Consider the following 13,941-nt stretch of genomic DNA (forward strand, 5'->3'; position numbering starts at 1 on the left):
ATTATATATATTTTATATATATATATATAATAAAAGCTGACTATGGTTGGAGAGGGCTGAGATTAGAGACAGAAGATAATAGAGAAAAAGTAAAACCAAAGGAATTGAAACACAATAGAAGCATTCTGTGGATTGCTGATGATAAAATGTCATGAACTGAGTCCACAGTCATCTTAAATTTTCTTATCTAAAGTCCATATTTTAAAAAATTTTCTGAACATTTGAAAGTTGAGAAGAAAACAAAATTAAGAACATGTGAACAACACTTTAAAAACACCAACTCTATTTGAGAGCGTTTGTGAAAGCTGAGCTTGAGTGTCATGCAATGTGAACTTACAGTAGTTTTAAAGTATTAGTCATTCTCACCTGGGGAGACAAAATATAATAACACCTCCTTATAGTTGAGGACAGAACTCATTCATTGGAGTTCTGTGTTAGTCTGTTGTAGTGTTGCTTTAAAGAAATATGTGAGAGGCCAAGCACAGTGGCTCACGCCTGTAATCCCGGCACTTTGGGAGGCTAAGGCAGGCAGATTACTTTAGGTCTGGAATTTGAGACCAGCCTAGCCAACATGGTGAAACCCCGTCTCTACTAAAAATATAAAAATTAGCCTGATGTGGTGGGGCATGCCTGTAATCCCAGCTACTTGGGAGGCTGAGGTAGGATAATTGCTTGAACTCAGGAGGCGGAGGTTGCATTGAGCCAAGATCGCGCCATTGCACTCCAACCTGGGTGACAGAGTAAGACTCAGCCTCCAGAAAAGAAAAAAAAATCACACACAAAAAAACCTGAGACTAGGTAACTTTAAAGAGAAGAGGAGTTTAAATCTCTTGAAGTTCTGGTGGCTATAAAAGCACAGCACCAGCATCTGCTTGGCTTCTGGGGAGGCCTCAGGGAGCTTTTACTCTTGGCAGAAGGTAAAGCAAGAGCAAACATGTCACATGGCAAAAACAGAAGCAAGAGAGAAAGGGAGACAGCAGGAGGTGCCACACTCTTTTAAGCAAGCAGATCTCACACGAAATTATTCACTGTGGTGAAGACAGCACTAAGCTATGAAGGATTTGCCCTGATGACCCAAGTACCTCCCACCAGGTATAACAGTTTGATGGATTCTCCTTGCCCACTGCCTAGACAGAGCTGATTTATCAAGACAGGGCAGTTGCAATAAAGAAAGAGTAATTCACGCAAAGCCAGCTGTACAGAAGACTGGAGTTTTATTATTACTCAAATCAGTGTCCCCCAAAACTTGGGGAGATCAGAGTTTTTAAGGATAATTTGGCAAGTAGGAGCTCAGAAAGAGGGAAGTGCTAATTACTTGGGTTGGAGATGAAATCGTAAGGCATCGAAGTGAGTTTCTCTTGCCGTCTCTACTATTCATGGGTGGGATTACAGAATTGGTTGAGCCAGATTACCAGTTTGAGTGGCGCCAGCTCATACATCTGAACAGAACACGGGATCTGCAAAAAAAAAAATCAAGCACTGATCTTAGGGTTACAACACTAATGAGTCTGCATTGCTCCTCCAGAGGAGCAATTTGGGGAGGTTCAGACTCTTACAACCAGAGGCTGTATGGCTCCTATATGTAATTTCTAATCTTGTAACTAATTTGTTAGTCCTACAAAGGCAGACTGGTCCCCAGGTGAGATGGGGGTTTATTATCATCTTGTTTCAAAGTTAAAGCATTTACTAAACTCCTTCAAGGTTAATTTGGCCTACACCCAGGAATAAACAAGGACAGCTGAGAGGTTAGAAGCAAGATGGAGTCGGTTAGGTTGGGTCTCTTTTACTGTCATAATTTCCTCGGTTATAATTTTTGCAAAGGCAGTTTCACAGCCTCCACCTCCAACACCAAGGATTATATTTCAACATGAGATTTGGTGGGGACATATATCCAAACTGTATCAAGTCCTAATTCATTTGAGGTCCTCCACCCCAGCCCAAGACCTGGCACATAAGTACTCAAGAAGTCTGTAGAATGAGTGAATTTACATTTTAAAAGCATAGAATTACTATTCATACAGCTAACTTTTGGGACAATAATCCAAATATAAAATTCAAAGAGCTCCCCCCCACCAACCATCTGAATGGACAGCCAGGGCACTCTAAAATTTAACCTTGAAAGACTGGTTCAGGCTGTGGTAGGAAGTGGGGGTCAGATTCACCTCACTGTACCCTCCACCATTAACACTGACACAGACCTTAAGTCTGGTAAGAAACATTTACAATCTGCCGGGCGCGGTGGCTCACGACCCTAATTCCAGCACTTTGGGAGGCCGAGATGAGTGAATCACGAAGTCAACAGATTGAGACCATCCTGGTCAACATGGTGAAACCCCGTCTCTACTAAAAATACAAAAAATTAGCTGGGCATGGTGGCACATGCCTGTAATCCCAGCTGCTTAGGAGGCTGAGGCAGGAGGATTGTTTGAACCCAGGAGGCGGAGGTTGTGGTGAGCTGAGATCGCGCCATTGCACTACAGCCTGTGTAACAAGAGTGAAGCTCTGTCTCAAAAAAAAAAAGAAAAGAAAAAAGAAACATTTAGAATCTATTCCCTCTGAAGCCTGCTACTTGGAGGTTTCATCTGCGTGATAAACCTAGGTCTCCACAACCCCTTACAGTAACCCAGACTTTCCTTTCTATAGATAACTCTTTCAACCAATTGCCAATCAGAATATGTTTAAATCTACCTGTGACCTGGAAGCTCCACCCCTCTCCTTCCATGTCAATTTTGAGTTGTCCCATCCTTCCAGATCAAATCAATGTAAACCTTACATGTATTGATTGATGTAGTATGTCTCCCTGAAATGTATACAAGCAAACTGTAACCCAACCACCTCGAGCACTCGTCATCAGGACCTTCTGAGGCCGTGTCATGGGCTCTTTCTTTACCTTGGCCACATAAACTTTCTATATTGATTCAGACTTGTCTCAGAAACTTTTGGTTTATAGGACAAATCTGAAAATATGAGAGAAATTTTCCCATTAAGTAAAAGTTACTAGTGTAAACAAAAGAGTATCTGAGACAGGTCTCAATCAGTTTAGAAGTTTATTTTGCCAAAGTTAAGGATCATAACCTGTGACACAGCCCCAGGAGGTCCTGAAAACACGTGCCCAAGGTGACTGTGTCATGCTTCATTTTATACATTTTAGGGAGACGGAAATTACAGGAAAGGCATAAATCAATACATATAAGGTGTGCATTGGTTTGACCTGGAAAGGCAGGACCTGTTGAAGCAGGGAAGAAGGGAGGGGGGCTTCCAGGTCACAGATGGGTTAAAGATTTCCTGATTGGAGATTGTTTCAAAGGGTTAAGCTCCACCTGAAGAGCTGAAATTAGCTTGAGTTAAGGAAAGGAGGGGCTTCTAGAAGCCAAAGTTCTTGTTATGTAGATGAAGCCTCCAGGTAGCAGGCTTCAGAGAGTATAGATGTGGATGTGTTTTATCAAAGGTATCAGATTCTCCAGAGATACCTAGTAAGGGAAGGAGATTCTCTACAGAAGACAGATTTCCCCCTCAAGAGACAGCTTTGTGGAGTCATTTCAAAATATGTTAAAAAATATATTTTGGGGGTAAAAATACTTTGATTTCTTTTTAGAGCCTGCTATCTGTCATGTGATGCTATTCCAGAATCAGGTTGGATTTGGTGTCTTATTGCTACAAAGAGCCTGTTCTGTTAGCCTTAAGACGTCTGTTTTAATGTTAATGCTGGTCAGTGGTTGCCTGAATTCCAAAGGAAGGACAAGTGTAATGAAACATGTCAGACATGACCGCCCTACCCCACATTTTCTCCTAAACTAGTTTTTTCAGGTTCATTTGGGTCTACTTGGCAGAGAGGAAGGTTCATTCAGTCAGTTAGGGGGCTTAGAATTTTATTTTTGGTTTACAGTAGGTGTTTCACATGGACTCAGTCCTGAACATAAGATTCAGAGTCATCGTAATATCCACTCCAAGTGGAGACCAGTGATGTTTTTGCCTTCATTTATAGTGTAGATTAAATCTTTCAGAAGAGGAATCCAGAGGTTTTCCTTCTTTAGATGAAAGCTAGAATAAGAGCAAGATAGTTATTTAATTTATGGTTGCCTGAAAGGAATGGTTCTATTTTAAGTCTTTATCTTTCTCAGCCTTGAAAGTAGGGCTCAGGTTACTGACGAAAGTAGAAAAGGGGAAAAAAATCTACAAAAGTGTTCATTAGAGTCACATTGCTGTGTCTCCCATTAACTCTTATTCCTGGTTTAAAAATAAATCTGTGCCTTCATTCATGTGTTTACTATGATTGATAAATGTTCTATCATGATTCTTGAATTATGTTACATTTCTTCCAGTGCTGATTCACGCATTAGGCTTAGATCTGGGTCAACTGTATCACTCCTTTCCTCTAACATCGGAATTTGGAAATACACATGCTATTGAGTCTCTGGCACCCCATCACCTTAAGAGCACTCTATTTAGTGATTTTTTTTTTTCCTAAAATAATCTCACTCTGTCCAGGCTGTGTGCAATGGCTCGATCTCAGCTCGCTGCAACGTTCGCCTCCCGGGTTCAAGCTATTCTCATGCCTCAGCCTTCTGAGTAGCTGGGATTACAGGCACCCACCACCATGCCCAGCTAAATTTTTTTGTATTTCTAGTGGAGATGGGGTTTCACTATGTTGGCTAAGCTGGTCTTGAACTGCTGACCTCAAGTGATCCACCTGCCTCAGCCTCCCAAAGTGCTGAGATTACAAATGTTAGCCACTGGGCCTGGCCTATTTAGGAATATTTTAACAGGGGGGACCAAGGAAAGAGCTAATCTCTATATAAAGGGGATATAATTTGCTCTTGGTGAAATTTCACATTTGGGGAGGGGTGTGTTTGTGCATGTGTACATGCACCTATGTGTCTCCATTCCTAGATTCCCTGGACAGGCATAGCCAGGGACTCTGGTTAAAGATTAATCCTGCAACACAACAGAAGTATCTTTTAATGATTAGAACAAAATATTTTAATCATTAGAACAAAAAATTTCCTCAAACAACGTGACTATCTTAAGCAAAAGAAATAAATTCATGAGGTACCAATAAGTTATATTTGCCTTATATGGACAGAATATTTTTCCCCAAAGCTATTGAAGAGTTAAAAAAGCATATATGGGAAATACAAATTTGCATAATGAAAACTAAAAGGACTTTTTATTAAAAAAAAAAACTCTTGCGTAAAAAAGTTATATATTGCAAATATATGAAAATTGTATTTATAAGCTTTTAATCAGATAAATCTTAAGCGACAGAGATGTTTATGGCCTAAGTGTTAGACTCTACCCTGGTATGAAGACCACTGAGAAAAGAAGATAAAGCATCTTGGAAATTAGCTATATAAGCCCCTGGATAAAATAGATTCTAATTTATATAACTTTATATAGTAAGGGGTGTCTTCTAATGCATAATGTTGGAAAAATGTCTTTGTGATTAGATACCTGGCTGCAAGATGAGCATGCCCAGACACCCAGAGGAAGGGGAACTGGGTCATCAGATGGAGCAGAATAGACTGTGCTCAGAGATGGCCTTCACAAGAACTTTAGAGGCTGATTACCTTAGTTGAAAGGGCTCCAAGCAGGAAGAGTCATTAATTTTGGAAAAATTCAATCAATGATGTTTTTCACTTCTTTCAGCTGCTTCACATAGACTAATTATTTCCTTTTTAAAGCCTTGAGTTTTTCTGTCAAACTCTTATGTAGTAGTGAAGCAGGATCAGCTACGAGAAACAGACCTCTCGAACACCGAACTGGGAAGGAAGAGGTGTTTATTATTATCATCATTATTATTATTATTACGGCCGGGAGCCAGGTGACAATTTGTCTAAATGACCAAGCTCTGCCTTTATATAGGCTTACACTCTAGATATGACACATGAAAGAATCTTAGGTTCACAGCCTTAGAAATTACAATTGAAAGGCTCTTTGGTTTACAGTTACAGAGATCACACATGAAAGGGTCTTGGGTTTATAGCTTTAGAAATCACATATAAAAGGGCCTTGGTCGATGGAGGAGTGGGGTGGGGGTTTGATCTTGTCTAAGGAAAAACAGTGTCTTCCAGAGAGGTTCCCCCACACCATGCTTGCTATTTACAGGAAGGTGATTTAGGAGGTGCCAGTTGGCTAGCCTTTTCTTCTATTGAAATACAGTGTGGGAGCCAAGGGGGAGATGATCCTAGATGCCTGGGTCTCCTTCTTCAGTAGAATGATAGCCCTTTGCAGGTGAGTGGGGGACCCTCACTTGTTGACCCTTGATCCCCCAAATCAGAGTCCCTTTTCTATCCTTTCCCTCTACTTTTGCCATAAGGCTTAATAAATTCAGAATTTGAATAAGTAAATCTAATGATGAAGTCATAATACAGATATCTAGGTGAGAAGTTCTTCTATTCTGAGTGGTTTATTATTATAATTTTGTATTTGTCTTCAGCCTTATTTAAATCCATTTGATGGAGTTTAAATCCATTGCTTATCATTCTTCCATCCTGATAACCACTCATTTATTCCTTCGACAAATATTTGTTAAGCATCCTTTATATACAGGTTACATGGGAAGTACTCATTCCTAAATATTTTGTTATTTAAACTTGCCAGTTTTAGTGGATGCTGCAGTTGGCCACACAGATACCCCTTCAGAGCCAAGGTACTTGTTCCACCAGCTGCTGGAAGTCATGGTAACTGATGGCTCTAAGCTGCTTCCCTTCTGGAAAATTGCCTTTGGCCAAAGGGAGCTGCCTCACATGAGGTCATGCTTCCTACATGGACAGCCCACATCCAATGTCTGGCCACTGAGGAGTACACAAAGACTCGTCTCCACTGCTTCAATTTGGGCCAGTTCTGAAGAGCATCCCAGCTGGGGACTCTAGCTTGCCCCTCCCACGGATCCTTCTTCCATCACTGCTGTCATAGTGGGTTTTCCCGGAGCACATCACGTGGAACTCCCCGCAAATCTCCATCTCAAAATCAAACCTCCATGGAAGCAAACTGAAGTCATAATAAACCACAGCATCACTTGTCATAGTCAATCCTCACAGTCCCTGCTATTTCTATTAATGTAATCATTGTTACTATCCAGAGAAATGCTATTTGGGGTTACCAAAATATCCATTGCTTATCAGATGCCAGGCATCTAAAACCATGTAGGGTCCAGCCCTACAGGGTCCTTTGAGCCCCTCTCTGCTGGTGTGGAACGAGAAACTGTAGCAAAAGACACAAGACACAGAGATAGAGAAAAGAGAGTTGGGGCCCAGGGGTCCACTGAAAAGCACTGAGTCCGGCAGTGGCCCCGAGTGTCTACACACTCTGACTTTTATTGAATACAAAGCTGGGGGCAGGGCAGGTAGGGCGTAGCATTGGTAGTCAGTGACAGGATCAAGTACATCATGTGTCATATTGTAGCAGGAGCGGCCGCGGGAAAGGATCTCTCGGACACCGAATATGGAGGAAGGAATCTATTTCAGCTGGGAGCAAGGGGCATAGGTGCCTAACATCCAAACTCGTCTAACAAAGGAAGGTTCAGCCTTTATATAGGCTTACACTTTAGATGTTACACGTGGAAGAATCTTAGGTTCACGGTTTTAGGACTCACATGTGAAAAGGTCTCTGTTTACAGTTTCAGGAATCACATATGAAAGGGTTCCAGTTTAGAGTTTTAGGACTCATATGTGAAAAGGTTTCTGGTTTGATCTTGTTTTAAGTAAAAATAGTGCCTTCTGGAGAGTTACCCCAAGGCATAGCCTGTTGTTTTCAGGAACGAGATTCAGGAGGCTCCAGCTGGCCTGCTCTCTTTTATTGAGATGCACAGCAGATGACAGAGGGGGAGGGAATCCCAAATGCCTGGGTCTCCCTCCTCAATATAGGTAGGGGCCCAGGAGTTTCTAGTAACCAAGATAAAGTAAGGAGCATAATGCAATACTTTTCCATACTTGTCAAGAAAGAACAAAGACATTAAGATTTATATTACTTTTACTGATTATCTCTTCTAAGAAAGAAAGGAACCAGGTGCAGAAGTGGAACACGAGAGTGGACCTGGAACCTCACCACTGAAGCACAGCATCACATAGACACAATTAATCCCCGGGGTGTCCGTGAGCCTACCTGACAGCCATCAGGCCTACAACAAGAGCTTGGAGGAGCAGAGTTTTCGCCTAACTCCCCTGGAGAGAGACATCTCTGCCATCTCCTTCCACAGCTTGCTAAACAGCAGGCACTTTCCCAGTGCTGGGCTGCCGCATAGCCAAAGCGCCTTCCAGCAGCCCTTACACTGGGCTGATAGAGGGCTTAAAGCGTCTTGCCTTAGGGTCATTCCTTTCACAGTGTTACCCAGTTTCACACTTCCGCTAACTGAGAGGCATTAGTAAAAGAACTACAATCGGCCGTGCGTGGTGGCTCAAGCCTGTAATCCCAGCACTTTGGGAGGCTGAGGCAGGTGGATCACGAGGTCAAGAGATCAAGACCATCCTGGTCAACATGGTGAAACCCCGTCTCTACTAAAAAAATACAAAAAATTCGCTGGGCATGGTGGTGTGTGCCTGTAATCCCAGCTACTCAGGAGGCTGAGGCAGGAGAATTGCCTGAACCCAGGAGGCAGAGGTTGTGATGAGCCAAGATTGCGCCATTGCACTCCAGCCTGGGTAACAAGAGCGAAATTCCATCTCAAAAAAAAAAAAACAACTACAATCACCTATGGGTAACTAAGATCACCTATGGGTATCTATGATGGTTATATCTCTAGTTATTTTCTTCTTCATTATTTATATGGGAATAGGCTGAGGCTTCTGACTCCTGCCTCAGCACTTATGGGGTCTCCTCCTCCCCCACAAAACAAAACAAAATCTCTGACATTTTCCCTCAAAACTTTGCAGCCTAAGTTAAGGCATGTGAGTGATTCTCCACAACCAGATTACACTTAGCAAGACTGATGAGATTAATGCTGTCTGCTAGTAGCTTTTGAAAAGCAAACTGAATCATTAATTAGTTCAACTGAATGTCACATTAGGCTTCAGGTAGACTTAATGTTTCACTAATCAGCAAAGCAAATATTGATAACTGGCAAATCATTCACCTGGGAGTCTTTGTTTGTATTATGCAAATAAACTACCTTCTCTTGTAGCTGCGCTCTGCGTACTTAGAGTGAAGTTTAAGGCTGGGCCAGAAGAGGGTGAGAGAGCTCTACCCTGGCGGGCCCTTGCAAGGTAAACAGCAGTTTCAGCGGGGGCACTCTGCTTTCATTGTAACCTGTTGCTACACTGCATTTCCAGAAATCATTTATTGATGTTTGTTTGTTTGGGGTGGCCGGGGGGTGGTTGGTATGTGCTTGAGGAAAATGAATACTTTATCTAATTTAATCTAGTACCTTTTTCTGTGATAGAAAATTAAAGGCTTTTACTTTTTTGTTAGAAATATTTATTTTTATTGCAGAACTCCAGGGAAAACAGGATATCAAGTCCCAAAACATGTCTGTTTTCTTTCTGCGTATTTAATTCAGTTTATCAAATATTTATCGAGCTTCCAGTCTAGATAAGGATTCTACACAGTTGGGGTACACCGGTGAACGAAACAGACGCAAGCCCTGCCTGAGTGCTACCTGCTTTGCGGTACTGCCCTGCGGGAGAGAGAAGGAGGGAGGAAAGGATGCGGAGATGCTGTGCAACATATCTCCAGGTTTTCTGCACAGGCCCGCTTTTAGTTATTCTGTCCCGTTCTCAGACCATGTCACTCATTAATTTCCTTAGATTATAGGGTCACTTTTATTTTGACTACTAAACATGACTTTGGTGTAAGTAAGAGAAAATTCTCACCTGTTCTTCATCTGAAAATATTGCTGGGGAGATGAAGGGCTGAAAGGCAAAGGGAAGGAACTAGTATTTATTGAGCATTTAGTATTCTCCATATACTTTACATGACATGCATTCAATCTGAACAGTTAATCTGAAAGTTGGATATGACTTTTATCCCTACTTGATGTATGAGAAAACTGAGACTGAGAGATTGACTAAATAATCTTGCAGAGATCACACAGGTAGCAGGGCACTGACCCAGAACTGAGCTCAGGGCCCCCTGCCTTCTCCCTTGCAGTGCTGGCTCAGCTGGAGCCTTGCAGGTAGAAGCGTCACACTTCTGGTCTACCAAACTTGTCAGCAAACCTAGAGCTTGAGAAACAAGTTTTTTAATTCAATGAGCACTTGTGCAGGTTTTGAAAACAGTGTGTTTTAAAATCAACTTGAGCAATAGAGCTTCCTGGGCCTAAGAAATTCAGAAGAAAAGTATTGCAAAGATTTGTGTAACGGTTAAGGCTTCCTTCATGATGCTAGCCACAAACCTCCCCAGATGTCACCTGTTCTGGCTCTTAGATTCTTCTACAGAAACGTCTCCTGGAGAATGTGTACAAGGTTTTCTGTGCATCCTACCATCTAGGCACCTCTCTCCCACATATCTTTGAATTGGGAACAATTTCACACTTAAATAGGAAAGTATGATGGTCAAAGACTGAAGGTAACAGGTGAGGCAGCTCACCAGTGGCGGTCTAGGTGGGCTGGGAAACTTATTTCGGAGAAGTAATTTGAACTAGTCATTTATTTTTATTAAAAATGAACAACTCCAAATCCCACTGTAGAATTATATTGCTTTTATATTTTAAAATTTTTTGTTCTTCCTCCTTCTATATAAAATTTAAGGCTAAATATCTGTCTATAGGGAAAAGAAGTTATTCAGCTATTCTGGAGAGGAGAATGAAAGGGAAGGCTTGAACTGTAGTCAGACACGTAAATTTGCTGATAGCACGTGTTTATTACTGTTCCGTCTTAAAGTAGGAAAATCAATGAATTGTCTGAAGCCAAAGGGAGGAGAACTTTTGTTTTTCACGGGAGAATTAAAGTGTTAACATCTATACAATATTATTGTTTACCTTTATATATATTGATTTGTTCCACAAAGATTTTGGAGTGCTTTATAAGAACTGTTAGCTCAACAGTGGGATAGATTGATAGAAATATAAATAGAAATTAGTATCATTGTATGATTTTTTGTTATTGTATGCAATGCAATTATTGACATTAAGCTGATATTCCTAAAAGCAAAAGAAAAGAGGAATACTGTATATTATGTCATTCATATTTTGTCCTGAAATAATAAGATTCTTCAGTGAAGCAAAGATTTTCCTGACACTTAGGTCTGACAAGGACATTTTATCTGACATGTCATGGCCAGTGTTCTCTGACAAGAAAGTGAAAACAGGTGTTATGGAAAACTTTTAAAAATTTTCCCTAAATGCAAACTGAGGATGTAATGACCAAATGTAACTCAATGGAAGCAATGTTCTGGATAAATTAGAAAGTGTGTGGTCAACATACACAGCTTGCTAGTAGTTAACCTTAATTTCCAGAGTAAGGTTATCAAAAACATAGCCATGGCCCAGGAGATTCCTCACCCCAACATATGGCGTGTGGATCCATATAGAACTCTTTTCTGCTTAGAGCAAACTGGGCTCGGGTCCATTTCAAACAGTGCTCTTGGTCTTCGCTACCAATTGATTAGAGGTCGCAAACACTGAAGCTTATTTTCCATCATGAACAGGACCCTCTAGGGTATCATATACATTTCAAGAGAGAGCACAGGCCTCTGAAGTTATACACACCATTGTCTGCATAGGTCTCAGTGCTTTTCCAGGGTGGGACTTCAGAGCTTTCAATCCACAAAAGAGTCACCATCAGCAATGCATTGACCACACGTCCTTTAAATACTTTTTCTTTAATTTTTCTGTCAAGAGCTTTCAATAAAAGGTGAGCGGCAAACAGTTCAAAGGCATCCTCTGGCAAAAGTCTGGGCCCAGTGTTCTGTGCTGTTAATCAAAGGCAGGGCCGTATGAACAAAAAGATCAAAGCACACCATCCACCGACACTCTCTTTAGAACTTAGAGCCTCTCCCAGGCTGGCACCTGGCATCCACCTGCACCTGGTGAGGGTGGGGTGGAACCTCTGCAGGACCAATCAAAACTAATTCTGCTGGGTCTACTGGGTGCCAGAAAATGAGGATATGGTGTTGAACAGATTCTTGTCCAGATTGGCCCTATTCTAAGAATGACACTCTAATTAATTACTATTTTGGTCTTTTTGTTTTCATTTATTTATTTTTATTGATATACAACAGTTGTCCATATTTTGGGGGAATAAGTGATATTCTGATACCTGCACACAATGTGTAATGATCAAATCCGAGTAGTTGGGGTATTATCACTTCAAACATTTATCTTTTCTTTGTGTTGGGGACATGACAGTTCTTTTCTTCTAGCTACTTTGAAGTGGACGATAAATGTCTGTTAACTGTAATTGCCCTGGTGTCCTATCAAACAGTAGAACACATTCTTTTATCTGACTGTACTTTTGTACCCCTTGACCAGTGTCTCTTCACCCCTGCTCATCACTATGTTTGCTACTTGCTGTGAAGGATAAGGAGGCCTAGACTAAGTGGTCTAAGTATCTTCCAGAACACAACTAAAAGAACAAATATGTTACCAAAATTCTCATCAAGTATAGCCAAGTATAGAGCATTGGTTTTCACAGTCCTTTACAGATTGATAATCATCTTATTAGTTTAGGAATAAAAAAAAATGTTGTGTATATTATAAACAGATCTCCATTTATCTTATTCACTTAGCATTATAGGAATATATTCGTTCATGACTTTGATCATCAAATGGTTTTTTAGTGGAATTCAGAGAACAGATTATTCTGACAATCATCACATGTAGATACATTAAAGGTACTTTAAAATATTTAACATTTACCATCAGATAAATCCATAAATGGACAACTTTTAAGGAATTCGGTGTTTCATAATTTTATGATTGTTAGAAGCATCCTATAGCAATGGGGACAAAAATGCATGGTGGCTGTCATCTGGTGCTTTCATTTCTCCGTGAAGTATGGAAACCTGCACTGAAAAGGAGAAAGAAATGTCAGCGATTTGAGAATAGAGCATATAAAAATGATGATCGTGATTTGTCCTCTTTACACAAAAGCAGACAAAGCCTCTGACAACTGCCTACATTGTCTAATTTAGTGCTTGAAACTTTTAGTCACAAACAGATATCCAAAGTGCACTACAGATTTGAAAGGAAGACTGTAGGGTCAGACTGTCTGGATTTGGATCCAACTCCTTCAGTTACTAGCTGTGTGGACCTGGGCACAGATCAGATTCCTTACCTGTGTAAGGGAAACCCTATGCATTCGTTTCCTTATCTCTATATTGGGGTTAGTAATAGTCCTTACCTTAGAGAGGTGTTTTAAATATTAAATTATTGTATATGTAAATGCTTACAATAGTACCTGGTCAACAGTAAGCAAGTGTTAGCAATCATGATTTGAGGAACCCTACAGCACAAGAGACACTAGAGCTTAAAGGAACATTCAGAATAAATGACCCCAATGAAAACAGAAAGAATTTTTTTTTTTTTTTGAAACAGAGTTTTGCTCTTGTTGCCCAGGCTGTAGTGCAGTGGTGCGATCTCTGCTCACTGCAACCACTGCCTCCGAGGTTCAAGTGATTCTGCTGCCTCAGCCTCCCAAGTAGCTGGAATTACGGGCGCCTACCACCACACTCAGCTCACTTAGTAGAGATGGGGTTTCACAATGTTGGCCAGGCTGGTCTTGAACTCTTGACCTCAAGTGATCCACCTGCCTCAGCTTCCCAAAGTGCTGGATTATAGGCATAAGCCACCGTGCCCAGCCAAAATTATGTGTGTGTGTGTGTGTGTGTGTGTGTGTGTGTTGCACTTTAGGTTCTGGGGTACATGTGCAGAACACACAGGATTGTTGCATAGGTACATATACATGGCAATATGGTTAGCTGCCTCCATCCCCTCATCACCTATATCTGGCATTTCTCACCGTGTTATCCTTCCCCAACCTTCTTACCCCTGCTGTCCCTCCCCTGTTC

The 13,941-nt window shown here is 41.1% G+C and overlaps 2 protein-coding genes across 47 annotated transcripts in view; one reads left to right on the forward strand and one right to left on the reverse strand.

Annotated features, from left to right (window-relative positions):
* DLGAP1 (DLG associated protein 1) overlaps positions 1-13,941 on the forward strand; it is a 1,035,773-nt gene that overhangs the window by 489,003 nt on the left and 532,829 nt on the right. The window lies entirely within an intron of this gene.
* The window catches only part of LOC103787574 (UPF0764 protein C16orf89-like), a 102,522-nt gene continuing 91,611 nt past the window's right edge, over positions 3,031-13,941 (reverse strand). For 8 of the 34 annotated variants that reach the window (XR_013525762.1, XR_004732490.3, XR_013525761.1 and 5 more), the window contains 2 exons: positions 11,642-12,941; positions 5,762-9,845 (listed from right to left, as the gene is read on the reverse strand). Coding sequence is in view for 5 of the 34 variants with exons in the window: in XM_054243579.2 (XP_054099554.1) it covers positions 12,865-12,936 (72 nt within the window). In the remaining 29 variants the exon portion in view is untranslated. Of the gene's footprint in view, positions 4,042-5,761; positions 12,942-13,941 lie in introns of those variants that run through there. The other 26 variants (XR_013525747.1, XR_013525760.1, XR_013525752.1 and 23 more) reach the window with 11 other exon arrangements.

This window comes from Callithrix jacchus, chromosome 13 (assembly GCF_049354715.1).
Source record: "Callithrix jacchus isolate 240 chromosome 13, calJac240_pri, whole genome shotgun sequence".
Taxonomy (NCBI): Eukaryota; Metazoa; Chordata; class Mammalia; order Primates; family Cebidae; genus Callithrix; species Callithrix jacchus.